This window comes from Sinohyriopsis cumingii, chromosome 6 (genome assembly GCF_028554795.1).
Source record: "Sinohyriopsis cumingii isolate HCF-2022 chromosome 6, ASM2855479v2, whole genome shotgun sequence".
Classification (NCBI taxonomy): Eukaryota; Metazoa; Mollusca; class Bivalvia; order Unionida; family Unionidae; genus Sinohyriopsis; species Sinohyriopsis cumingii.
Window position 1 is genome coordinate 31,203,050 of NC_142966.1, and position 25,862 is coordinate 31,228,911.

The 25,862-nt window shown below is 37.3% G+C and overlaps 2 protein-coding genes across 2 annotated transcripts in view; both read right to left on the reverse strand.

The window, feature by feature from the left end:
* The window catches only part of LOC149796575 (receptor-type tyrosine-protein phosphatase S-like), a 47,594-nt gene extending 45,563 nt beyond the window's left edge, over positions 1-2,031 (reverse strand). Inside the window, exons 1-3 of the mRNA XM_089960630.1 lie at positions 1,896-2,031; positions 957-1,097; positions 16-156 (exon numbers count right to left, since the gene is read on the reverse strand). Coding sequence (XP_089816756.1) covers positions 16-156; positions 957-1,064 — 249 coding nt within the window. The 5' untranslated portion in view covers positions 1,065-1,097; positions 1,896-2,031. The remainder of the gene's footprint in view (positions 1-15; positions 157-956; positions 1,098-1,895) is intronic.
* The window catches only part of LOC149796576 (uncharacterized), a 77,576-nt gene continuing 52,896 nt past the window's right edge, over positions 1,183-25,862 (reverse strand). Inside the window, exons 2-10 of the mRNA XM_089960631.1 lie at positions 11,005-11,232; positions 10,293-10,493; positions 7,374-7,514; positions 5,384-5,524; positions 4,445-4,585; positions 3,486-3,626; positions 2,551-2,691; positions 1,896-2,036; positions 1,183-1,190 (exon numbers count right to left, since the gene is read on the reverse strand). Coding sequence (XP_089816757.1) covers positions 1,183-1,190; positions 1,896-2,036; positions 2,551-2,691; positions 3,486-3,626; positions 4,445-4,585; positions 5,384-5,524; positions 7,374-7,514; positions 10,293-10,493; positions 11,005-11,232 — 1,283 coding nt within the window. The remainder of the gene's footprint in view (positions 1,191-1,895; positions 2,037-2,550; positions 2,692-3,485; positions 3,627-4,444; positions 4,586-5,383; positions 5,525-7,373; positions 7,515-10,292; positions 10,494-11,004; positions 11,233-25,862) is intronic.

Genomic DNA, 25,862 nt, shown 5'->3' on the forward strand with positions numbered 1-25,862 from the left:
TGGAATGTGACATACGCTCTTTACAAGTTCCTCCATGCCATCCAGCTTCACAACCGAGCTGGCAATATCCGTCAGTCGCAGAGCAGCTGTTGTTGCCGCTAAAACACATGCCACAAGTTTCATTACATCCGTAGCCGTATGCTCCTTTATTGCATTCTAAAGGAAACAAATTATTTCACTGTATTTGAGGATAAACACCATTCTTACATTTGTAAAGGAACACTATATAAGTATTTTTCTTTCACACCCCTGTAGAGAATATTCTTGCGTAAATTGTTGTAATCCTGCAACTCGTTGACTTTGTTACTAATACCGTCAAAAAGATAATGCATTAAGAGAAATATACTTGCATGATGTACAGATTTATTTGAATGTGACAACTTTAAGAATGTTGAGATTACAGCTGTATTTTCCGATGAAATGTGACATACCATTTTCACACGTTCTACGCATTTATTCCATCTTCATAACTGACCTCGAATTCTTCATCAATCGTTGAAAAGCTCTTGTTGCCATTAAAACACTTGCAACATGGTTTACTGAACATTTTATTATCTAAAAATGATGTCACATATTTGTTTCCATTTAGGATACTGAATATGAGTACACCGGCTATGGAATCCTACTGCTTCTATCTCCCATGTAATACTACGTATGCTCTTATATCGCATCCTTGTAGGAAACAATATATTTCACAGCATTATCGGATAAACACACTTTTATTATTTCCTTAGAAACAAAGGATCCAGGAACATTGTGTATTCCCATCCACGTGGAACATTTTCTTGCGGACAAAAACAAATGTTTAAATTCCAGAAACTCATTGCCTTTTTAACAATATCTAAATATCGCATTGCAACAATTATACTAGTAGTATGTGCATATGTTCCTTTAATATTGTCAACTTACACATTCTAAGAAATTACAACACCATTTTCAAATGGGATGTGACATACCCTCTTTACAAGTTCCTCCATGCCATCCAGCTTCACAACCGAGCTGGCAATGTCCGTCAGTCGCAGAGCAGCTGTTGTTGCCGCTAAAACACATGCCACAAGTTTCATTACATCCGTAGCCGTATGCTCCTTTATTGCATTCTAAAGGAAACAAAATATTTCACTGTATTTGAGGATAAACTCTATTCTTACATTTGTAAAGGAACACTATATAAGTATTTTTCTTTCACACCCCTGTAGAGAATATTTTTGCGTAAATTGTTGTAATCCAGCAACTCATTGACTTTGTTACTAATACCGTCAAAAAGATAATGCATTAAGGGAAATATACTTGTATGATGTACAGATTTATTTGAATATGACAACTTTAAGAGTGTTGAGATTACAGCTATATTTTCCGATGAAATGTGACATACCATTTTCACACGTTCTACGCATTTATTCCATCTTCATAACTGACCTCGAATTCTTCATCAATCGTTGAACAGCAGTTGTTATCATTAAAACACATGCGACACGGTTTACAGAAAATGTTATTATCTAAAAGCGATGTCACATATTTGTTTCCATTTAGGATACTGTATATGAGTATACCGGCTATGGAATCCGACTGCTTTTATCTCCCATGTAGTGCGCCGTATGCTCTTATATCGCATACTTAGAGGAAACAATATATTTCACAGCATTTTAAGATAAACACACTTTTAATATTTACCTTAAACAAAGTTTCCATGAAAAGTGTATCATACAATCAATGTGGAACATTTTCTTTCGGACAAAGCAAATGTTTAAATTCCAGAAACGTATTGCCTTTGTTAAAACTATCTAAATATCCCGTTGCATACAATATAATATTAGTATGTAATATGTTCCTTTGACGATGAGAACTTACAGATTGTTCGAAGTTACAATTCCATTTCCCAATGGAATGTGACATACCCTGTTTACAGGTTCCTCCCTGCCATCCAGCTTCACAACCGAGCGTGCACTGTCCGTCAATCACAGAGCAGCTTTTGTTGCCATGAAAACACATGCCACATGTTTCATTACATCCGTAGCCGTATGCTCCTTTATTGCATTCTAAAGGAAACAAATTCTTTCACCTTCTCTGAGGATAAACTTCGTTCTTACATTTTTAAAGGAACACAATATAGGTATGTTTTTTTCCCATACCTGTAGAGTATGTTCTTGCGTAAATTGTTTGAACTCTGCAACTCGTTAACTTTGCTACTTATACCGTCACAAGGATAATGCATACAGGGAAATATACTTCTATGACGTACATATTTACTTTAAATATGACAACTTTAAGAATGTTTCAGATTACAGCTGTATTTTCCGATGAAATCTGACATACCATTTTTACAAGCTCTGCGCATTTATTCCACCTTCACAACTGACCTCGAATTTTTCATCAATCGTTGAACAGCTGTTGTTGCAATTGAAACACATGCCACATGGTTTACTGAAACTTTTATTATATAAAAACGATGTCACATATTTGTTTCCATTTAGGATACTGTATATGATTAATATTGTCAACTTACACATTTTTCGAAATTACAATTGCATTTTCTAATGGGCTGTCACATACCTTGTTTACAAGTTCCTCCCTGCCATCCAGCTTCACAACCGAGCTGGCAATGTCCGTCAGGCGCAGAGCAGCTGTTGTTGCCGCTAAAACACATGCCACATGTTTCATTACATCCGTAGCCGTATGCTCCTTTATTGCATTCTAAAGGAAACAAATTATTTCACTGTATTTGAGGATAAACACCATTCTTACATTTGTAAAGGAACACTATATAAGTATTTTTCTTTCGCACCCCTGTAGAGAATATTATTGCGTACATTGTTGTAATCCTGCAACTCATTGACTTTGTTACTAATACCGTCAAAAAGATAATGCATTAAGGGAAATATACTTGTATGATGTACAGATTTATTTGAATATGACAACTTTAAGAATGTTGAGATTACAGCTGTATTTTCCGATGAAATGTGATATACCATTTTTACAAGTTCTACGCATTTATTCCACCTTCATAACTTACCTCACATTCTTCATCAATCGTTGAACAGCAGTTGTTGTCATAAAAGTACATGCCACATGATTTACTGAAACTTTTATTATCTAAAAATGATGTCACATATTTGTTTCCATTTAGGGTACTGTATATGAGTATACCGGCTATGGAATCCGACTGCTTCTATCTCTCATGTTGTACGCCGTATGCTCTTATATCGCATTTTTAGAGGAAACAATATATTTGACAGCATTGTAGGATAAACACACTTTTAGTATTTACCTTGAACAAAGTTTCCAGGAACAGTGTATCATAAAATCAATGTGGAACATTTTCTTTCGGACAAAGCAAATGTTTAAATTCCAGAAACGTATTGCCTTTGTTGCAACTAAATATCCCGTTGCTAACAATATAATATTAGTATGCAATATGTTTCCTTGACAATGACAACTTACAGATTGTTCGAAATTACAATTCCATTTTCCAATGGAATGTGACATACCCTGTTTACAGGTTCCTCCCTGCCATCCAGCTTCACAATCGAGCATGCACTGTCCGTCAGTCACAGAGCAGCTGTTGTTGCCGCTAAAACACATGCCACATGTTTCATTACATCCGTAGCCGTATGCTCCTTTATTGCATTCTAAAGGAAACAAATTATTTCACTTTATTTGAGGATAAACGCCATTCTTACATTTGTAAAGGGCATTTGTAAAGGAACACTATATATGTATTTTTTGTTCCGACCCCTGTAGAGAATGTTTTTGCATAATTTGTTTTAATTCTGCAACTAGTTGACTTTGTTACTAAAATAGACACAAAGATAATGCATACAGGGAAATATACTTGTATGATGTACCGATTTACTTTGAATATGACAACTTTCATAATGTTTGAGATTACGGCTATATTTTCCAATGAAATGAGACATACCATTTTAACATGTTCTGCGCAGTCATCCACTTTCGCAACTGACCTCGAATTCTTCATCAATCGTTGATCAGCTGTTGTTGCCATTAAAACACATGCCACATGGTTTATTGAATTTATTTTTATCTAACAACGATGTCACATACTTGTTTCCATTTCGGAAACTGTATATGAGTGTAACGACTATGGAATCCGACTGCTCATATCCCCTATGTAGTACGACGTATGCTCTTATATCGCATCCTTAGATTTAAAAAAATATGTGTCAAAGATATTAAAGGATAAACGCACTGTTAATATTTCCTTTAAAACAAAGTCTTCACAAACAGTGTATCTTCCAATCCATGTGGGACATTTTCTTGCGGACAAAAACAAAAGTTTCAATTCCAGAAACGTATTGCCTTTGTTAACAGTATCAAAATATCACATTGCAAACAATATAATATTAGTATGAACATATGCTCCTTTAATAATGACAACTAACACATTGTCCGAAATTACAATTGCATTTTCCAATGGAATATGACATACCCTGTTTACAAGTTCCTCCCTGCCATCCAGCTTCACAACCGAGCTTGCACTGTCCGTCAATCAAAGAGCAGCTGTTGTTGCCGCTAAAACACATGCCACATGTCTCATTACATCCGTAGCCGTATGCTCCTTTATTGCATTCTAAAGGAAACAAATTATTTCACTGTATTTGAGGATAAACACCATTCTTACATTTTTAAAGGAACACTGTATAAGTATGTTTCTTTCACACCCCTGTAGAGAATATTCTTGCGTAAATTGTTGTAATCCTGCAACTCGTTGACTTTGTTACTAATACCGTCACAAAGATAATGCATACAGGGAAATACACTTGTATGATGTACAGATTTACTTTGAATATCAGCACTTACAGAATGTTTGAGACTACAGCTGTATTTTCCGATGGAAAGTGACATACCCGGTTTACAAGTTCTGAGCAGTCATCCACCTTCACAATTAACCTCGCATTCTTCATCAATCGTTGAACAGCTGTTATTGCCGCTAAAACACGTCACGTGGTTTATTGCAAATTTCATTATCTAAAAACGATGTCACATATTTGTTTCCATTTAGGATACTGTATATGATTATAACGGCTATGGAATCTGACTGTTCCTATCTTTCATATAGTACGCCGTATGCTCTTATATCGCATACTTAGAGGAAACAATATACTTCACAGCATTTTAAGATAAACAGACTTTTAATATTTCCCTTGAACAAAGTTTCCAGGAACAGTGTATCTTAAAATCAATGTGGAACATTTTCATGCGGAAAAAAGAAATGTTTAAATTCCAGAAACTCATTGCCTTTGTTACTGATATCCAAATATCGCATTGCAAAAAGTTTAAAAGTAGTATGCACATATGCTACTTTAATAATGACAACTTACATATTGTTCGAAATTACAATTCCATTTTTCGATGGCATGTGACATACCCTGTTTACAAGTTCCTCCCAGCCATCCTGCTTCACAACCGAGCGTGCACTGTCCGTCAATCATAGAGCAGCTGTTGTTGCCACTAAAACACATGCCACATGTTTCATTACATCCATAGCCGTATGCTCCTATCTTGCAACCTAACAAAATACGTTAGAAAAATGTATTATAGTCACATGTTTTAATTTACCATGAATGAAAGGCTATATGGTCATAATATATTTTGATAACAGTTACGTATTGTCTGGAGGGAAAGAGAAAAAAATTCTGAAAATCCAGATAATTTGTTGAAAGTAACTTTACATAGATAATATATTCACTAGATTATATTACCTGTAATATTTCGAAAAGCAAACCTTAACACTTTGTAAGGAAAGCAATCTTTTCCAAAGCGTCTTAGCCCGTTTTAACAATCAGTGTTATTCTTACTACATAACATGCCTTATAATTTGCATTTAATTCAATGTTCAATAAGAATATACTAATAAAATTAGAACAAATTTCAAACATATAAACATAATTTAGAAACATAAGGGTCATTCCAATCATTATGAAGCCTTTCAGTATCTAATAAAAGTTCTGAAACGTAACACGGGAACCAGCTAACGTTACACATAACATAGATATTAGCTCATATTTCCTGAAATATACCGATGAGAGATTACAATTATGTTTACTTATATAATAATTCCCATACATATATAGCGTGACGTTTTACGATATTTAACGAACGATTTTCACATAAACGTGACACAAATAGAAAGATGACTATGTTCCAGGAAAATGAATTCCGGGAACAAGATAAACCTAGCAAAAACTAATAGCTTGTTCTAAAGTATAGCTGCAGCTGCAGATTGGAATGCTTGTTCACACATCTTCACAGTCATATTAGTATAGTTCATCAGATGTTAAACAACTGTTATTGACGGTCAAACACATGATACATGTTGTGTTGCATCAATAGACGTATGTTCCTTTATCACATTCCATCATAATGATTTTTCACTTTAGATAGTTGTCACAAGTTCCTTTAATCTTACCACATTTTGAACAATGATCTAATAAAGCTTATAATAACAAATCGAATAGATAGGAAATTAAAATCAGTTCTTTTGGAAAAGAATGCATCTGTCATGAATGGTTTGGAGCATAGAGTAAGTTATATATCTCTCTGTATCGTGCTTTACTATTACCATCGAACTGCACTTTTTTAATAGCGCAAATAATTAGAGCCTTTTATATTAATTTCAGGTGTAATCATTGTCACAATACAGGTAGGGGCTTTCTTTATTTCGTAACTTCTGGCAACCATGATCAATTCTCATCTTCGTGCATGCATCATATTATTTTAGTTTGCCTCATCAAATAAACGATATACTTCCTGTAGTTCATTTTAAATATAATCAGTTTAAACAATGACACCTTATAGATGAAATTAAATGATTTATTAAGGCATGAAATGGTCTTTTCAATGCTTCATTCGCGTAGAGCTTTATGGATCAATGAAATCGTTGTTGTTACCATATCACAGTACATAATTCCTAAAATATCGTATCATTCAATGCTTTTGTCAAAGATGGCGTGAATTGCTTAACATAATTCCGTTTATTCGCGTCTTCTTCCCACCATTATATTAAGAACATTCACTTTAAAATGAGTTACTTTTAAGTAGTACTTAGGGTACATTTTTTTCGAGGAACCACCAAGGCTGAACTCATTTAAACATTTTCATCTAAGAACCGTCAAGGCAAAACTGCTTTAAGCACCTTTTAGCTTGTTACTAAAACATACAAATAACTGTGCACTAATCACTTTGTGGAAAAATAAACTATTTTACAATAAAGACGTAAAAGGTTTTGATAATTTAATTTGCACCAAAATTATTTTGTAAGTAGGTTCCTCGTGTTATTTTTTGTTTAATATACTAGAATGCTGGAACCACCAGTAATTAGAAATAACTTAGGAAAGCTGTAGTTAAATAAGACATACCCTCTTTACACGTTATACCACTCCATCCTCTCTCACATCCCTCTATACAATGTCCGGTTGTACTATTACATCTATCGTTGCCGTTACGACAGTTCCCACAAGTTCCATTGCATCTATCGCCAAAAGTTCCTTTCTGACATTCTAGGAAAAAGATATTTTCTATCACAAGTCATTCAAGGTTTACATATATCGATTAATTTGTATAAATACGTGAAAAAATGGTAATAATAAAGTGCCTGTCCAATGAAATGACAACATTCAAATAATGTACCTCTCCGGAAACAGGCTTTTAAATTTCAGTTATAGCATCATAATCAAGAAAAGGATGTTTTATCGAGTTAGGTTCCAAGGAACATATACATCTATATGCACACCTGTATTTGATTCGATATATATATATATATATATGTGTGTGTGTGTGTGTGTGTGTGTGTGTGTGTGTGTGTGTGTGTGTGTGTGTGTGTGAATATCATGAGACTTCATCTTGTAAGAAGTCAATAAAAAATGTTTGCGTTGAGAACGGTATAGTTTCCATGTTCGCAGCTTACGATCCAATAGTTAGTTTTATTTAAAACGTTGATGCCTTTGACGTTTTGTAACTTTTTGTAACACCATGAAAGGTATCATTAAAACAAATTTATGAGACATAAAAGAACAAATCCGTTGGAGACTAAACGAAAGATCAGTATGCAAAGGATATACTGGTATTTAGAAAACTGTATTTTAATCAAAATCTTTGATAAATCAACAAAAATCTTCTCCCATTCCCCCGCACTAATCACTACTACCCTATATGACACTAACATCAAAACAGCGAATATTATAGTTTGATGAAAAAAATACATTTATATTATTGTCTCAATACTGAATGTTGGCTGCGTACGTTTATTTATCTTTTCATTACCTATATGATTATTCACTTTGTCAAAGGATGACTATAATATATGTATATACTGTCTCTTTCCTGTCACTCCTAATTGTGTACATAATTCAATGTAAAATTACTATGTGTATGTTTTCACAGTTGTTTTTGCTTTTCTTGTAAGGTTGTCCCGAATGAACCCGATGAATCCCTCTCGCGAAGTGTGTCTTTCAGTAACAGTCGCACATACGCAGTTTCAATTGAAGTGAATGATTAGGAATTTATATCATTGCCCTACTCTTTTCTAACCTGTTCAGTAGAAATAACTAACATGCATTATTTCCATTAAACGCTAAGTTCAAATTCTTACTTTGTTAATTTACGGATATGTATTGTCACTTATAAATTTAAATCCTTCATCGACCCAGTATGTCAATGTCTTTTCATCATAACGAGAAGGAATATCAGAAAAGTGCAGAAATACCAATTGTATATTTCAGAAATTACACAACACTTAGAAATCGCATTTTACAAGTGCAGAATATCTGATACGGTAATTGACAAATATTTTCTTTATAAAATCTGATCAACATAAATGAGAGCTTATTTGATCGAATCATGCTCCTCGTGAATCTGATTTCTGACAAGGAAATTTGTAACAAACATTTTTAACTATGGAAGGATAGTCAATATTTATCAAGAATGTGTAATACATGGACTTTTAACTCTAAAGATAATTTGAAACTTTTAACATCTTTTCAAGCTGAGATACTATGACTCGTTCCATTAATTAATTTCGAGGATGAGGTGTTTATCAAGGTCCTTTCTAAATCAATCAACAATAATCAGTTTGCATCATTGCTTTTTAACACGTCCTTTAAAACGGATGGTACATTACGATTATTTTGATAACTCGATATAGTAATGTGCTTCGACTTAAACCACGCCAGACAGAACAAAAGCGGTTCAGTCTAAAAAGTAATATTTCTCCATCATAAACAAAACATAACAGCATTCCATAATGAAGTGAAAAGTGATGTTGGCACAACTTTTGTGTTCGGAACATTTTTTGCCCGGCTTGTTGCGAATTGATTGAAGTTTTCCATTTCAATGACTCATATCTACGTCAAGTGAAAATATTTATAAATAAGGTCTTGAAAAACAAATAACTCATCAATTCATTCCCAGGAATCCATTTGTGATCAGAGTTTATGGTCGTATTGAGATATGACTCGAAAGTAGTTCTTTATTTAAATTACTCATGGAATTACTAAGAGCTCATTGACTTTATATTATCACATTACTTTTGAATTATTGAAAACTAGTTCTGAGTCATTATATATTGCGTTCGTGTGGTACATCAGAACAAGACTATTGTAAATCATTCAACTATTATTTAATGTTGGACTTGTGATAGGACACTTAGGATTATTTGGAATTGCAGAGAAATAAATAACTTGTTTATTTTACCTAAATTGTTGGTTTCGCTTATCTGTGTTACTTAATTTATGACCTAGATTCGTAGCAATGCGTTACGGGCATCAATATTTGTCAAACATTATACACCGAACTGTACCTTCAATGTGTATGATTACTAAGCTTTGAGGTTTTACCTTTGAACTAAAGACTAAGTTGTAATAAAATGTAGCCTATATATACCCCGGATGTACCTTATCTGATGCTGGACCCAGAGGAAACAGAAAGGGATAATTTATTTCTAGCTAAACAAATACATAATATCTAGCTTGCAACTAGTCTTACGTCTTTCAATTTAATTTTGCATCTATCATGTTGCGTTACTGATTCAAGGCAATCTAAGTTGTTCTGCTTATTATCTGAGTAAATGAAATGCTGAAATGTCGCAAGAATAAAATGCAATCCTCTTTTATGGAGGAATATAGAAAAGCAAATTAAATCACATCCACGTTGAATAAATTACATTTTCATTGAAATGGATTATTCCAACAACGACGAGCGGAATAGAAAGCAATAGTTGCATTGTCATTCCATTATCAATAAAGATATACTTTTATATATATCTATGACAATACACTTACCACCATCGACCACGACCTCACAAATGGTAAGAATGTCCTTGTTCTGTCGTATCACTGATATAAACCGGGCTAAAGAATCATTAACTATAAATATGTGTGGATTGTTGACTGGCTGTACTTCTACTAACGGTCGATTCGCAGTCCATGTCCATGGCCTCGTAGCATTGCCGATAAATACCTTAAATCCGGAAAGTTGATCCACTAAAGTAGAAATAGTCTTTTTTAGAATGATTATTCAGATGTTTTTCAATGGATATGGTTACTTTAACACATATAAGCATAGGCAAAGTTGCGTTATAAACAAATGTTTTGTTTCATGACAGTTTTTCACTGCTTATAGATATATCTGATATAGGTATTTGAGACGGTGGAATCCTGATGAGACAAGTAACATGCATACCCATGTCTGCACAAAGAGTGTATATATATTACATCACTGTTTGTTATCTTCATTTATTATGATTTATATGTATTTATTGATACATACACATTGGCACAGATATATTACAATTATGCTATTACCTATTCAATATGACATATGAGGGTATGTGAAACTACGAGATGAATGTCGGTACCGTTCTTATGTTCGACTTAATTTTAGGGCTTAATATTATGTTAGCTAAAGCTGTGTCAAAATAATCATTTAAACAAAAGAAGATGTCATTTAAACAAGAAAAGATGCACCTGCATTCTAATAACGAAGGAAACTTACTATCAGTTCTTTTATAAACCATAATGGTCTTTACAATAACCAGGAAACCAATATCCACCTCCCATGTGTGGTTGCCAAAACGATTTTCTGTTGCACTACAGGTCTTGGATACATCAGGATTTGTTCCATCTGTATTACCATCTACAGCCTTATCAGCCGTCCAGCTGAAACCGTTCCAGGTCGTTGTTGACGACTGATAAGCAGATTTATTAACAGTGAAATTGAAACCTAAAATAAACAACATAACTCGTTATTCGTACAATTGAAGAGAAAATGCATACATATATACATACATACATGCATACATACATACATACATACATACATACATATATACATACATACATACATACATTATGTCACTCCTAAGGTATCAAATATTATCTTACTATGGTATTGACTATTTTCTACACTTACATTTTGAAACGCCCCAAGCACATGTTTTGGTTCAGCAAGACCATGTTTGACATTTATTTGCCCCACCCCCACCAAAAAAAATGAATAAATAAATAACAAAAATTTCCGAACCTGTGCTATGTGCGTCTGCGATATGTGCGTAAAATGACAACGTTGAAGTGGTTCCCGACTGTATAATCGATAACAGATATTATTCTGTAGAATGTGATGGGGATTACACAAGCATCGGCAATCTTAACATTTCTATTACAACTTTACCAGCACCATCTCTGACACCCCAAATTTCATCGTTGGAGTCGTTATTACGAAACATAGTTCATACTGTGTTTGGCTCCAAATCTAACTTTGCAAATATGTATACACAAATAAAAGATCAAACTGAGGGGAATTGCTCACGAAAATATCAGTTAATTACAAATGAGATGTGATCAACGTTGTAAAAATCTAATGTTCAAAGTTGGGCTGGAATCAAAGACTGCAGCGGTGTGAGCAGAAAGGTTTGGCTCAAAAATGTACGACTGCATTATTTGTTACATTCTTAACAAACATCATTGTTGGACCGGCGGTTCTCGTGTAATCATCACAGTATCATGCGAATCCGAGATTCGTCCTGGCTACATGAAAGTTGTCCAAACGTGATTCGGTTTCCTTTTCATCGATGTAATGAATTGCACTGGTGAACAACGCCATAATTCCGTTCTTAACAAAGATCATTTGTGCATTGACTGTGTTTCAGCATCTGCAGACTCTTTCATTTTTTTTCTCAACTTCCAAAAATGATTTACATGGAAGAGAAACCCTAGATGTGTCTTGCACTTTCAATTATAGTTTTAATTGATTGGGTTCCCTGGCTGGATATTAGGAATATTGAAAATCTCTCTTGCTTTGATCTGCTAACACAGGCGCTGCCATATCAAATGCTGCAACAAATACATCTTTGAACTGAGCCATTACAAAACTATATATTTTTTATTTTCATTAATACCACTTACCGTCCAAATCCACTTCCCATTGATAGATTTGCAATCACTGAATCTGACACTCGCTGCTAAGCGGCCTTGTTAATGATTTTACAACCTGCAGGCGGCATTGATTCTATCGATGGTAACGTAACTGATTTTGTTCATGACATTCTTATAATTAATGGAAGCTACTGAGCTTCCTAAGAGCCCTGTTATTTTAATGGATCCACAGTATCACTTTTAATACTTTCCACTTGTTCCACGGTTGGCGAAACCCATACGTATTGATCCACAAAGGAAAAACGAACATGTGTCAGCTGATGATTATGGCATGGAAGATACACAGGTTCTGCGGGCGTGATCGATATCAAATCAACTTATTCCACTGTTGGCGGAAATCCCAAATATATATAACCCTGTACAACTACGCTTGTCGTTTAGACCTCCTTTAATAACTACCACCGACAGCGCCATATGTTAAACTGAGCTGCGTCTTTGAAGCAGTTCTCACAATATCCGACACAATATGATATCCCACACACAAAAAATCGTTTATCGTCTGGAATGTAGCCAGGAAAACCTAACACTGATCTTATTTACGACGGTACTGAATCAATCGCCTACATCGGAGATTATCTTTCAATGACTGAACTGGGTGTGGGTTCATGAGTACGTATAGAAATTGTAGTCTTTGCCAGTTGCCAATGTGATTCTCCGTCGAATTTGTTCATTGATCGATTTTATGTCGTACGCGCCAGAGGGGAGTTCAATAGTATGCCAGGTGACACCAGTGTCAATTCAAAACACAAATGAATTGTTAGCAGGCAGACCACTGATGGGTCTGGTTTGTATATTAGGCAAACTGTAATACACTCACAACGATGTTAGTGTGATATCATAAGTCCGTGATTCACCAGCGGTTTCAGGTGCACGAAAAGTCATACTGAATTCTGGTTTTGTTAATGAGATGGTTATCATCGAGGTAACTCTCTCGGCTGTATATACAACCACCTGTTTTATTGAATTATATATTTCACGAAGCACACGAAATGTGCCAACCACCCAAGAACTCATCATTGTTGAACGATCCCCGTTTGTCGTATATATTATGTGTATCTACAGCAAGTTAATACATCAGTGCACGTTCTGTATCTCTCTCCATAAGATCACTGGTGTACAAACACTAACAACTCGATGTAGCTTCATTAATGACTTCGGGTGCGTTGTCGCACGAATTGATCCCACAAGTATTTCCAATCGGCAAGCAAGATGATTAGTATTAGTGTCATACAGTCAGTCAGAGCCCTCTATTTGTTTTAACCGATATTCTTTATACTTTATATCAGGTTTTGCACTCCTTGTTTGTACATGAGATACCTCGGAACCTTTTTTCCTTAAGTTCATGTGTTTGCCATATCTCTTTTTCTTACGTCGGTGTAGGTGAAGATGGAGGTGCATGTGCTTTACTTCGTTGTCGACTTCGTTGGTGCCTTAGTTTTTCATCCAGTGAGGATATACAAAGCCTTCTTTCTTCAGTCGGTGATATAGCCAATCGTTCAAACGAGGATGGAATCTGCCTTGGCGGTGGTAGCTGCATGTTATGATAACGTTCTCGATCTCGATCAGCTTTATAATGTGGCAGCATATAGTCGAATATACTTTTTGTTTGGGCTGGTGTTTTCCGCCTTGAACGTTTCGTTAGACATTTTCCCTTTATTGGTTTTGCTGATGGAAGCATACTGGTGCATCATGTTGTTTTTTTTCTTCAGATAGGACCTTTTTATGTCTTCGTCTAGGCACTTTGACACTTCTTTCTCTGTAAATCGGGTTTAAGCTGATGTGCTAGCCAGCACCTATCTCAGTGGCTGAGATAAACTTTGCTGTGATTGTTGTGCATCAATGGATGAGGTGTAAATTTTGCCATATAACTTGCTCATAACCCATCACCTTTTTAGTACTTTTCTTCGCATATGCATGAAATGCTTGTATAAAAGAAGCCCACTGATCATCTTTAGCTTGTTTTCTTCCAGAAAACTCACTGAATATCATTTTAGGCCATGCATCTTTTATCTTTTATCATTTTGTTATCATGAACTTTTCCCAGCCGGGAGGTCTGTAAACAGAGACACGCATAGCATTTATAAAATTACATCAACAATTTCTTCGTTAAAGAACTAAGTTTGATTTTTGAACTGCGATTTATTTAATAGAGTGGCAGGTATGGTATTTCTGCAATTACCTCTCCAATGCCTTCATCCAGTTTACGGGTGCGTTTGGCAATCATTCCAGGGGATTCTCTAATTTCATCATCTTCTTTGACCTCCTCAATCGCTTCTAGCAGACGTATGATGGCCTCTGCAATTGCTCTTATGGTTAGTTTGATATCCTTTTAACATTTGGCTATATTACGAACTGCAACATAAGCCGATGGTGTAATCACGTACAACCGAACCAGGCTAACCATCGTACAACCATATTCATCAACAGTTATGTTTTTTCCTTGTCCAGCAGGGTCAATGATTAGTGCACGAACTGAATTTGGGAACTCGTTTCCATCACAATGTGTGGACGGTTTTAGTGTTGCTTGTAGAGAAAGGTCAATGTCAGAAAAGCCTGCGAATTGTTTTTGCGTGATACCATTGAATAATAATAATACAGTATTTATTAATATGACCATTTCTTCATGCTGTGTACGGTGTTGCGCAAAAACACGTACCACAAATCCAACTCGAGTTCAAAGACGCAATGTACAAACAACGATTAGTGGATCAAAGAAGTTCACGTTCACCAGAAAAGCTGCAAACGGTTTTTGAAAAACATGATATTGCGATAGCATTACGAACAGGACCAGGGACAATATGAGGTAAAACTCCGGAAGAAAAACCTGGATACAATTATTGTGGGCATGGTACAGGGCATACTCTACGACTCTAGTCTAACAAAGAACCAAAGTCTACTGAAGCACATATCAACCGCATTAAATTATATCCGTGGTCGTAAACACGCCAACGTGGATCTCATCCATGACTTAAATGCCTTTAATCAAACATTGGGGGGGGGGACAACGGATTGCAAGATGGGTCGTCAAAGAAGTTATATTTAAACCAACATTGCATTAAGTTGTGGAAAAAAGGTGCACTCATTAATAGTAAATCTACCATTATAAACAAACAAAAAAGCCGGATATTATCCAAAATAGTATACAGTCCGTGTGGGTGCTATAATAAATTGGTCTCTGTTCCGTTACACCCACCCAACTCCAATCCACAACGCACACCCACGCACCACCCTCACCCCCGAAAAAAGAACTATATTCTGGATTGAATTCAATCATCCGACCTTCTGAGATCGCTCTGCAGATAATGTCAGACAGAATAATAGCCCAACTTCCTGAATATTCGCAATAAGCAATCCATAGTGCTCAACTATACAACTTACTGTGAAAACGGAAGAACGCATACTTTAAAGGCTCAGTTTAATAACTTCCATTTTTCTTTAAAACTCTGAAAGGAAACAGCCAAAACGTGCAATAACGAGTCATCAAAGTAACTCGTTATCTTAGAAAACATACCAGTAGATAGACAAAGAAAATTTAACTTAATATATGATAGACGTACTTCATAAATAGTTACCTTTCAGGCTATATAATTAAGCGTCATTCTTTATTGAGAAACTTGGAACGATATTATCCCAGTGTAAAGGTAGTATTAAAAGAATTTTAAGTTTTCAAGATAAATTCCCGCAAGGAACAACAAATATACAAACACGCACATAATTGTGTGTGTGTGTGTGTGTGTGTGTGCGTGTGTTAACTCTCTTTAATTTCTAAGGTCAGTATAATATATCTCCAAATAGTAATTTAAAGTAAGCGCGATAGTTCGAAGAAATAATGTTCAAATATGTATTGTGCAAAGCAGGAAATTTGCCCATGCTCTAAGGAGTACTTCCGGAGGAGACTAGTTTTGGTGGTTGATAACCTGTTCGATTCCGGAAACTGGTAAATTTTTCTTGTGGCTCGTAATCCCATGATGCCTAAAAAATAAGTGAGCGGTTTTTAAGAACTCCTGAACTTGTTATGTTAGCTCTCCAACTTTCCTTCTCCATATTCGCCCTAGGATCTTTTCTGCTCGCCTTCTGTAGCTCATTCTACGGTCTCCAGATCATACATTTTCAACGATTTGGCGTGCCATATGAGGCGCCGCAGCGGGAAAAAGCTGGTTCAATCAGAATGTTGCCGTTGAAATTTTAATATAATATGTCCAGAATTGCAAGACCACGTGTAGCATCAAAAATGCTTGTCCTTAGAGTTCTATTTTCTAAAACGATATTTTCGATTGTATCTGTTGAATTAAACAGTACTGGTTGAAAGTTCTATTTTGTTTGTCGAAATTTTAGATTGTATCGTTTGAATTACACGGCGTGGTTAAAATTTTAATGTCATACATCAAGAATTAACGCATTGGTTGAAAGGGTTTATGCTGAAAGTTCCATTTCATATCTTGAGTATTTAGATTTCATCTGTTGCATTACACAGCATTGGTTGAAAATTCGATGTCCAATGTCGAGTTTTTAGATTGTATCTTTGAATTACATAACGGTTTTTCGAACGTTTAATGTCATATGTCGAGAGTTTCCATTGAACGTGTTGAATCACATTTATTGTGCTAAAAATTCCGTTTCTTATTTTGAGGGTTTAGATTGTTTATGTTGCATTACACAGCTGTGATTGGACATTTTATTGTGCTTTTCAGATTTGTTATTTTCTATGGTGAAATGATGTGTTGGTGTTAAATGTAACATTACCCAATATGCACTTTAACAATTCAAATTAATATCGAGTATTAAAATACATCATTTGTGTATTCAAGTATTAGACGTCATTACATTTCATGCATTTACAGTTTGAAAGTTACCATTCACAGGTCGAGAATTACTATGAATTTCCTCGCCAGATGTCGCTCTCGTGAACGGACCGCGTTATATTTAAACAAGGAGGCTGTTTTTCGTTGCTGTGAAAATTCAACATATGAAATCTTAACACTCGCCATAAGAAATGGAACTTTCATCACAAACAGTTGCATGCAACGTGTGAACTAGAGATTCTCGACATATGATGTTGAAATTTCAACCACCGCTGTGCAATTCAAGATATACACTATAAAACGAGGCACTTCATCTTTAGCACACACCACAGGATTCCAAGATGAGGTATACGAACTGTCGTTCAAAAGGTAGTAAAGTTCCCATGTATACACTGTTTGTTTTGTTGGGTTTTTCTTGTGGTTTTTTTACCATAGGTAATGATAAGCCATCAATTCAATCCTGGCTTTTGCTTGAAAATCTCTGACAAGTAACCGTTTCATCGCTTTGTCTCAGCACTCTGAGACAAGAGAGCTTCAATGTGATGGATCTCTACAGCAATCAATGGAGGAGATGAATGATTACGCAAGTCTTTACACCACTGATGTAACACTGCCTCTTCTGAGATAAGACCCCAAGTGTAGTTCAGATACGCGTCCAAGTTTTCTTCTAGACTCATTATCAGACATTTATCATGTTGAATTTGACTGGGATGAGCGTTTTGACATTCATTGACAATCTTTCCTGGCCAATTCCGTAATTTTATCCACCAGGTATTTGGCAAACATGAGACTAAATGTTGTTCTTGTTCTAGCCATCTGGACATGACGACCACGTCCTCTTCGTCTTTGTCTTGGGGTTTTGCTTCCATTTCCATAGATTCTCCACCATTAAAAGAAGGACAAGAGTCTTCAATAGCTTCTAAAAATCTAGAATGACTTATCTTAAACTGTTGATTTCTATCGTATTGTTGAATTCAGCATACAAGATAACGTTCGCCTTGTGTGATAGAGCTTCTGCAAACTGAAGTTCCACACGAATCGGGGCCGGATTTTATCGGGTGGAAATGTCCCTCGTCGCTGCCTTGGTCTGGAGTGAAATCAACAGTCCACAATTCTTAGTCTCCTGCATAATCCTCGCGCGTAATATCGTGGCTGGTGATGGTCCCTAACTGTCCCTCAGCTTCGTACAGGGAAAAGTACGATCTCAAGTAATTAGTCTCGTTAGCAAAATTAGGTTCGAAGTGCCTGATACACAAGGTCTTGACATCGCAACTAACTTCAGTTTTGCTCACTTTGTAGTGCTTAAACTGGAACGTATTTTGATTGTAGGCTCCGTTAAAGGCTGCACTGCTAACGGTACCAATGATTAAACGTTTGGGTAAATGTCCTTGGAACAGATGATCTTTGATCATGGATCGCTGACTCGTGCGAATAGTGAATGTTTTTACTTCCACTCGTTGTACAGGATACTTGGCGGTCGTTCTGCTCAAAGTGTGACTGATGTCGTTTCCCACTTTAGGTAACACTTCCACGCGTCAATTTTGGTTTTGTACTCGTTGTTTTAGGTCATCAAATAGAAATAGGCACAGCTACGATTCAGTCTGAAGCGGACATCCACCCCGTTCAGCAAATACTTTTCTTGCAACCACATGTCAAAATGTAAGCGATCCATCAGGTCTAAACTACCTCATTGCTTGTTTTTCACTCGGCGAGCTACATATCCCGCATTGTAAAGATTTTCAGCATCCGGTGAGTTCATTGTGGTATTAAACGTAAGCTCACCCGCTGTGTCAGGTTTCCATACCAAGCAAACAGTCTTTGTCTCTTTTCTCTACGTCAAATATTTGTCCAGGTATCCATGCTGCTGCTGAACAGTTTGTTATACAAGTAGAAATCCACTTCACTGAACACGGAATGCATGAAATTGTTCACGGGAGCTATTCTCTCATTGACTCCCGGATTGGTATTGTCGTTTTTTTTTTTGTTTTTTTTTTCACTTGAACTTTAAACTACAAGTAACTGCTATTCAGACTGATGTAATCTTTGGGCTGTCCTTTGATTTAAAACTCATTGGGAACTGAATCCGTCAAAGAGGAGGCGGGATAAAATTCTACCAATTGGGAATCGTGCACCGTCATCATAATGGGTGGCATGGCAAACAGATCTAATTCCGACTTGGAACAAGCGCAAGACTATCCGTACATCATTTTCTCTTTCTCTGTGTTTTCTTTATAATTAAAAACGTCAAAGTCTCAGACGATTCTTCTTTTCTTGGTCTTTCTAGCTCTATGCGTGTGAAGGCCTCTAGAGGGATGTTTTCGTCGTCTCGTTCTGTGTTGCCCCAGCTGTGGTGTCTGGGAAGCAGAAATACCTGACTACGGAACCATCAAGAGCATTTATAGGAATTTCTCGTCGGCCCAAAATGTATTTACCCGTTTGAAGCAAAACATATTTGCCTGCTCTCATGAAAGCTTCTTTTTGGTTTAGTTTGTCGATGACATTTTAGAGAAATATTCCCCTTACGTCAAAGGGGCATTTTTCAAAGCATACAATCCTTGTGTCACCATCGGTTTGAACACGGGAGCCACCGAACGAAGGGTTGATTTTAATATATTTCCTAAATCATCTCCTCGCTGTCGAACGACTACTCGATACACAGGATACGTGACTTACAAGTCGTTAGAGAATCGTTTTCGAACATGGAATTTCGCCGTGACCTTCCCTTTGGTGAATGGACTATTTTGTCCCAGATCTCCTTTTATAGCAATGTTGACAGTGTCAAAATACGACTTGCTGACGAGCAAATAGGGAGGATATACAAATTCACGGTGAACGTGATAGGTGTTTCCACCTTAATCGTCAGCGGTCGTTGCAGAAACCACTTTGAAAGGAATGACACACAGTAACCGTACGGAGGTGTGTCCCACCACGTTGTACTCCAGCACATCAGATTATACAAAAATCAAATTCAGCCTTTGGTTCAGTTCTACCGGGGCTCTGAACAACGTCACAAAATTTAAGTTGTCGTAAGCGACTGCTATTTCGCCTTTTTCTCTATTTTCATCCTCAGCTTAACGTCCCCACCAATCATGTCATACAATTCAGGACAAAATCTTCAAACTTTCATTTTGTCCTCAGCAGGAAATTTCAGTAGGCGATGGGCCACTTTATGGTACTCAATGCTGACACTTTTTATTCTGCCAAACGGTGCTTTCAACTTTGTGGCAATCGCGTTCACCAATTGTTCACCGCAAAAATAATAGCCTGCAGGAATGATCATCGTATAGGTATACCATTTAATTGGTTTATTCGGTTCATCTACCTTAATGGTATTTAAATCTACAACAGATTTGTGAGTGTTCAAGTAATTTTGCACTTGTTCGTCATAAACTTCTACATCTCAAAACAAATCATTTAAAAGGACATTTAGGACTTACCAAAGCCACTTAACAATGAGCTTCGTGATCTAATTGGATGGCCTGAGGTAATTTGGCCGTGTAATAGCACAAAGTGTTGCTGGAAAACACCTCCATGGACTTGTCACTGGGTAACGTTCAGTAAAATTGGTTGTTGTTAATAATGCTTTCAGAGTTCTGCTGTCCAAGGACCACTAGACGTGAGAGGAGTGTCTAAAAGAGGATTGTTTAGGTTCGGTTGGTGACTGTTGGGAGGATGATTGGCGTTGGACACAAGGCTCTCATTGTGACCGTTAGATGAGTATTTCAGGGAAGGATTGGGAAGAAGGTAACCAATGCAACTGCTCAATAACGTGCTCCACAATCGTTTGTCTCCTTGTTGAAAATTCAAATTGGAAATGGCAGCACCGATGACACAAAGATCTGGCAGAAAAAGACGATTTGCGTTTTAGAAACACGTTCGTTACACCACACACACAAGGGATGCTTTTGTAGATCGTGCAGAGAAGAACTGTGTGAAGGAGTGGTCACTGCAGTAGTAGTGGTTGAGGATGTGTTGAAGGACATGATGGTCACTTTTTTCCTAGTCGATGATTTGCGAAGCGTTGATCCAAGAATCTGGGAGGATATCCTTTCCAACGCACTTTGACTTCTCTGACACGTCGTTTTCCCACTTTTTGCATTCGTCGTTCGAGAATATTTTCGATGTCGTACACTTCGTCTTCTTTTTTGTTAACGCGGTGTAACTTGGGCAAGTAAAACGTTCCTTTCAACATTCTCCCGTTCATGTCTTCCAATTTAGAGACGGCATGAATGACGACAACGCACTCGTTCAGTGGCACGAAACGATTCGGTGGTCCAGTCGGGTAAGTAACCTTTGAAGAAATCACATTTGGTTTTGCCAATGCGCACCCAATCTGCTGTCGCCAATAATCCACCATTCTCGTGAACAGTCACAGTCGGAGACCTACCAAACTGACGCTCCAAGACGGTCACTTCGTTGTCGGGAGTCCCTTCTTATGGGGATGTGGCTCTACCTATGCCCCAATGGTAAGATTGGTTGTAAGCTTGAAAAATGTGTGGTAAGACGTCGATGTACATGATAGTGTGTTGATGCTATAATATTTCCACATGCGTTCCTACAAAGAAAACGTTCCACGATGCTGGTTTTGGTAGTTGGATTCTCGGTGGTGAAAAAATGAATTACTCGTTGCTTTATTTCATTTTGGAAAGCTTGGTTCAGAAAGTTGGTGTCTTTATCGGTTTCCCATCGAAGACGGTGACGACCGCTGTTTCTAAACTAGTTTTAATGGTAGCACTAACTCACTGCTCGACTTGGCAGTCAATGGCACGAGCCAGGAAAATTTTGAAAAGACGTCGATGACACAAAACAAATATTTGTTACCAAGATTGTATGTGACCGAATGAGAGACATAGGCTAAATTGTCTAAACTGGCTTGCCGTTTATAATAAATGCTCTCCACCAGGGTGCGACGTCTGGAAACGTTCTGTCGAATGGGTTTGTGTAAGCTGTACATGGCTTGTTCTTTTAACCATCGCTGCACTTGAGGTAAACGGACACTTTTCAGTCTGGTTTTGCAGCACGATACAATTTATGAACTCCTCCGTAATGGCCATGATGGGACAGTTCGTACCAAATGCTGGCTAACATCTTATCCCTTTTTTAATAAGTCATCGACTCTTCGCTGATGCTACTTTGGATGGGCCGAAATGGTGGTTTGCAAACAGCTTTACGTGTCCGATGCGCCTCGGGAATAGACGTCGAGGGTAGTGGTGGCAGTGGTGATGATAACGGGATGGCTTTGGTCTTCTTTTCTTTTTACACTTCTGGTTTCCCTTCTTTCTTTTTGACTTCTGTCGAAAGAATAGTTGATGTCATTTTTTTTAACACAAGCTTTGTGTTCTTCTCGTTAAAGGGCGGGAGAAGGGATAAACAAGGACGCTTAAATCTTATTAGGGATGGGAGCTGCTGACGGTGTTTGAAAAACTGCTTGTGCCTCGTCTTTGTCATGCATCTGTGGGGCTGCATATGTCTTGGTCAATGGGTGGTAGTGTTGGTGATTGTGATGAACGTTTCATTAGGGTCTTAAAATATTTCGTAGTTGGCAGAGCTGTTTCCTCTAACGTTTGCTGGTGAAAGAGTTGCAGTCGTTGCAACAGTTGACCGTACCCTTGCCATTTTTCCGTTTCTGACAAATCGTTGCGATCCATCAACGATTGCAATTCGTGTTCTAACTGAGACATTCTGGTCAAATGAGGATTGGGAAGTAAATGTGGGGCCAGTTGGTTTTTTTTTCAATGATGGTATTCTATCCATCGATTGTAAGGCAATAAGCCAGTTTTCAGACATTATTTGTTCACAGTATCGAAGACGTCTTTGGAGGCTGTTTAAATGAGTTTTTTCGCATGGATGGAGGACCTTTGGACAGGATGGAAATATGCCCCAATGCGTGACTAACCGAGAAGAAGTCCTTTCCTTTTATTTTCATTGGTAGATAAAGAATGATATCTTCTGGGGGGGGGGGGTTGACATCTTTGTTTGTTTGTTTATCCATGACTTGATAACACAGGTGACGATTTGTTTTCCGTAGTCGCCAAAGAATCTTTCACTTTGGTTGCTCGTGTTTTTCTTCAGACGACTGTATCTTTTCTGGGGGTGACATCGATACATGGCTAAGTGTTATTTTTTATGACGAATCTCTCCTTGTCTTTTTCCTTTTCCATTTTGGACAGAAGAATGACGATGGTGATAGTGTGCACTTCTTTGAGGGGACATCTTTTTATGTTCAGGATATTACACACACACATACACCCTAAAATACGCTTAAGTCCATGGCTTGACAAACATACTTATATCTTACATTTGGGGTTGTAATTTTTTAATCATTATGTTTTCAAACTGTTCAAACATATGTTCTCATGAGCTAAACAAATCATCCTGTTTTTGCTTGTTTCTCCTTTTCTTTGGACAATAAGGTCTTTTCTGGGGGTGACGTTAACGCTTGGCTAAGCGATATTTTTTTGGGGGGGATGACGAGACTGTTTCTTTTTCCTTTTCCTTTTTGGACAAGAGATCGACAATGGAGATAACGGTCTGCACTTCTTTCATGAGGCATATTTTGGTCTTCTGGAGCACAAAAGTACTGATCCCCATCATTTGCCTTAGGTCTTTTTCAACTGCAGTGCGTCGCCACTGATTGTATTTATGTCGTATTAACTTGATGACAGATATCACACGTCAAGAAGGGTTCGCAACGGACAGTTCTGGCTTGGATACATCCAGTTAAATATGTGATATGTCCGATCTCTTTTGGACTTTTAATTTTGGGGTAAGTACTTTGTGAGCAGCTGCCACTACAGCTAAAGAATAAAAGAAGTTCTTGACGACGCAGGTTTCCATGGTTTCATCAAATTAAGGAGAAAGGCTGTGAAATTGGGTTTGACAGGCATCATTAGCAACGGAGAATTGGAAGAACCTGAGGCTACCGGAGACGCGGTCACCGTTTCTGCAGGTCGTGGAATGGGGATTTAAGGTTGCGTACTGGCCAAAGTGCCTCTCTTGTGGGAAGAAGGTGATTTCTTGGGGCTTGCTTTTTCTTTTTCTGCGGATGTAACTCGATCTTAAGGCCATTGCTCTCTTTCTTCTTCTGGATACGTTGGGGAGTATGTTTTTCTTGGGGAGGACTTTGGGGGCAATTGAATCCCATTTTAAGAGGGAGAGAATGATGGCAACGTCTAGCGAACCGCTACTTCCAGGTTTCAAAATTATTTCCTTTTTGGTTTAAGTGTCGATTCAAGGATCTGACAGCTGCGTCGAGGCTACATTGTTTCTGTAAAAAAGCGTTTGGTTTGATGGGGAGTGTGAATGATACCTTGCAGTAATTGACGTGATGTCACTATAAACCATCGTAAGACTTCTTTGCGACTGATACCGTACAACGCACGAATCAATTCGACGGGAAGATGAGACGGGATGGAGGTTGACGCTTTATAAGACAGACCCGAAGTGTCCGAGGATTTTATAGATTTGTTGTTGTTGTTGTTGTTGTTGTTGTTAAGTCGACGACGGTGACGTATACACAACAGGCCTTCTGTCTTGGCACCATAGGTAAAACAGATGGGTACAAAATTGCAAATAATTGGAGGGCTAGTTTTTAAATCTACGAGTAAATAGGAGTGTGGGGTTTGAGTGGCATCGTCATATGCATGAGTCATCCATGACTTTCCTAACTGTTTCGATAAGATTTGCACTTGCGATTTATCTCTAGGGCTTTTAAACAAGACCACGTAATGAGCATTAAGACTGATGGTGCGATAGGCTTTACTTTGTTGAAACACATTTTGAGTGATGTAAATAACATTGGCATTACGACGATGCCCTTTGCGCGTAAACCACAGTTTAATTTCTTCTTCGTCTTCTCCTAACATGTCGTCGAAGATGACCAGATGGGGTTGACTTGGTCAGACATGATCCCGTCGTCTTCGCCAGGAATGTCTTCCACCAACACAATGAAATCGTCTAGACCTTCTAGCAAGAGACTGTACGTCGATTACCACTTTTTGTAACACCACACGATCAGATGAGGTGGACGATCGTTCAAATGATGTTAATGTTCTATCAAACTTTGCACAAAATATGTTGTGCCTGAACCGCTGGGTCTGGCAATTAACATGTTAAAGGGATGGAGAAGATACAAGGCTTCCCATCTAGCACGATCTTAGTTTTCATCGATGACTTTTAAAGTGGAGGAAGAGGGAGCAGAGACAGCAGATACAGCAGAGATAGCCATAGTGCATGGAATATCACTTTTGACACGAAAACAGACAAGAGAAGAGTTTTTATACTTTTTTCAGGAAACATTTAGATTTTTTAAAAATGGAATAACACGAAGGACAAAAATACATAAAAGCCAAATGGTTAAGTACATCATTAAAATACACATCAAAACAATGAAAGTGGAATATAAACAAGTCTCTGTACAACATTTGTTTTGACGAAGGTGTAGCGTCCTAGGGGCAGTGTATTATGTTCTTATAGAGTCTCTACATTTGGTAAAGTCATACAGGTATCCTCCAGGATTGGTCCTTTGGTAACGTCCATGTCGATGACAGTCCTGTCCTAAAGGAAATTGTTTTCCTTGGTGACGGGTTCTCCTTCTGACAGTGTCACTAACCTTGAT